General features: G+C 45.4%; 1 protein-coding gene across 12 annotated transcripts in view; it reads left to right on the top strand.

Moving 5' to 3' along the window:
• The window catches only part of Tpd52l2 (TPD52 like 2), a 19,716-nt gene that overhangs the window by 13,810 nt on the left and 3,544 nt on the right, over positions 1-2,362 (top strand). For 4 of the 12 annotated variants that reach the window (XR_003378327.1, XM_005362679.2, XM_005362677.2 and 1 more), the window contains 2 exons: positions 677-703; positions 1,362-1,403. The exons of 4 other annotated variants lie outside the window; for them this stretch is intronic. Coding sequence is in view for 5 of the 8 variants with exons in the window: in XM_005362679.2 (XP_005362736.1) it covers positions 677-703; positions 1,362-1,403 (69 nt within the window). In the remaining 3 variants the exon portion in view is untranslated. Of the gene's footprint in view, positions 1-229; positions 1,404-2,362 lie in introns of all 12 variants that reach the window. 4 more of the 12 variants (XR_003378330.1, XM_005362681.2, XM_005362678.2 and 1 more) reach the window with 2 other exon arrangements.

Below are 2,362 nucleotides of genomic sequence, written 5' to 3'. Positions count from 1 at the left end.
AGACAGGGTTTCTCTGTGGTTTTGGAGCCTGTCCTGGAACTAGCTCTTGTAGACCAGGCTGGTCTCGAACTCACAGCGATCCGCCTGCCTCTGCCTCCCGAGTGCTGGGATTAAAGGCGTGTGCCACCACCGCCCGGCTTAGGTTGACCTTTGTGATGCAGCCTAGAACCTTAGTGCTTAGCCTCTAGTATGTTCTAGGTCATTTTATGGTGCTTGGGTTCCTGTTTAGCTTTCAGAGAATGCAAGGTGCTCCGTGGACATGAAGTGTTGACCCAGCCTGGCTGGCTCACTGTGTCATATCTCAAGTCTTTACTCACTGGGCTACTTATGTCTCAGGTATTTTCTTTAGACCTCTCTTTACTCTCTGTCCTTTAACCTGTAATTGTATTATTATACATGTAACAGTGCTCAGACATACAGTGCCATGAACCACATGTTTGCCAGATTTCTTATTCGCTTTTTGTGGAGTCAGGATGGAGCTATGTATTCTGCTCTTCCTATCAGTTTAAGCACTAAAGAGGCATCCACAGAGTGTCTTCTCACATGCTAACCCTACTTAACCTTCCAGATTTTGAACAGAGGGACATAGGGCTTCTGTTGGGGGGTCTTGTATGGTATTGGCTTCCCTTGCTTAATAATGCTGCCTTTCTTCTTTTCTCCTGCTGCTATCTTTCAGGGCTCATTCGTTCTCACACTCCTTTAGGTAAGGTGACGTTGGACATGACCTATGGACACACCTGTATTAGGGCAAGGTGGACTCCGGTAGGCCTATGGGAGGCTTTGCTGGGTGAAAATAGGAAAGCCAGTACAGTGGAAGCCCCCTGTGCCTCAGGGTGCTACCAGGAGGCAGCTACTTGCTCACAAGGCATGGTCTATATGACTGTCCCCTATGAGCGCCTCATCTGGACCTGACTGGACTGCATATTTCTGGGTCAGTAAAAGTGACTGACCTAACGTTAGTGGTAAATGTCCATACCTAAGTTTATGCCTGAGAATAAGCATTTGCACATCGGAGGAAATACCAACCCTGCACCTTGTGTTCTCAATCCTGTTATGTGCAGGCTGGACTTGAATTCAGAGATTTGCCTGCCTCTGCCTTCCTAGTGGTAGGACTAAAGGTATGCCCTGCTAGTTTCAGTTTTCCTGTTTTAATGCTCTTCCTGATCAGTGCCACACTGCTCAGCAAAGCCAGCATTAGAAACCCTTGGAGCTGGAAGAGAGGGTCAGTAGCTCACTCTGGTGCTGGGAGAGTCTTGCCTCTTCTTATATATATATATGATCTAAGCTGGCAAGTGTGGGCTGGTCTGGCGCCACAGGCTAATTCTTGCTTCCTTCTCTGCTTTCACCATGCTTCCAAGCAGCAGCTACTCCATCCGCCACTCGATAAGTATGCCGACCATGAGGTAATGTATTCCTGCTTCCATTTCTCCAGAAATGTCTCTGGGCGGGGGTGGGCAGCAATACCAGTCATACCTTGTACTTCTTTGTCCCCCCCAATCCATGTGTCTTCATTTTCCTGGCAGCTTCCTCTCAGCTAAAGACTGTCTGTTGGCTGGCAAGGAAGAGCTCATGGGAAGGAAACTTCTTTTGAGGCCTTCAGAGGAGAACCATTTTGTGAACCTTTGACCCAGACTTAGCTTTGCAGCTCTGGATGCCTGTGGTTTCAGCAGGGAGGGTTAGCAAGGCTGGCACATGGATCTCTGGAGACCTCATTCTCAGCCCAGCAGGACCATCTCTAGTATAGTCTGTTGCTTCCCACCTGTTTGACCAAGCATAGTGCCTCAGCAAAGTCCATCCTTGTTAGGAAAATTGTTGTATCTTAGTGTGTGAAGACCTTTCTCCTCTGTCTTTCTACCCTCTATTATTCCAAAACTGTGATTTTCCTTTTATGTGGTTTGTCTGAAGATATACTTGAAGGACTCCAAGACTTCTCATCCCAACACAAAAAAGAAAAGGAAGAAAAAAAAAAAAAACAGATGATAATATGACCAAGAGGTGGTTTTCTTAGGTTGATGCTTACTTGCACTCTGGGTGTATTGATTCCAGTGATTTCCTAAAATGTGGGAACTGACTGCATGATTTATGATAATGGGGACACCCAAGAATGTCTTTTATTTTTTCAGTGCTTGAGGACCCCACTGAGCTGCATCTGAGCTTAATCAGGGCTGTCTGCTTAGATTAGAGCAGGGATCCTGCACACTGTAGTCAGGGGTTTACAGTACTCTTATTTTTATTTTTTATTTTTTTATTTATTTTTTTAATATTTATTTATTTATTTATTCATTTATTTATTATTACAATGTTCTGTCTGTGTATATGTCTGCAGGCCAGAAGAGGGCACCAGACCTCATTACAGATGGTT

Source organism: Microtus ochrogaster, linkage group LG8 (genome assembly GCF_000317375.1).
Source record: "Microtus ochrogaster isolate Prairie Vole_2 linkage group LG8, MicOch1.0, whole genome shotgun sequence".
Classification (NCBI taxonomy): Eukaryota; Metazoa; Chordata; class Mammalia; order Rodentia; family Cricetidae; genus Microtus; species Microtus ochrogaster.
Note: the sequence above shows the minus strand (reverse complement) of the source record. Positions and strands in the feature narration are given on the sequence as shown.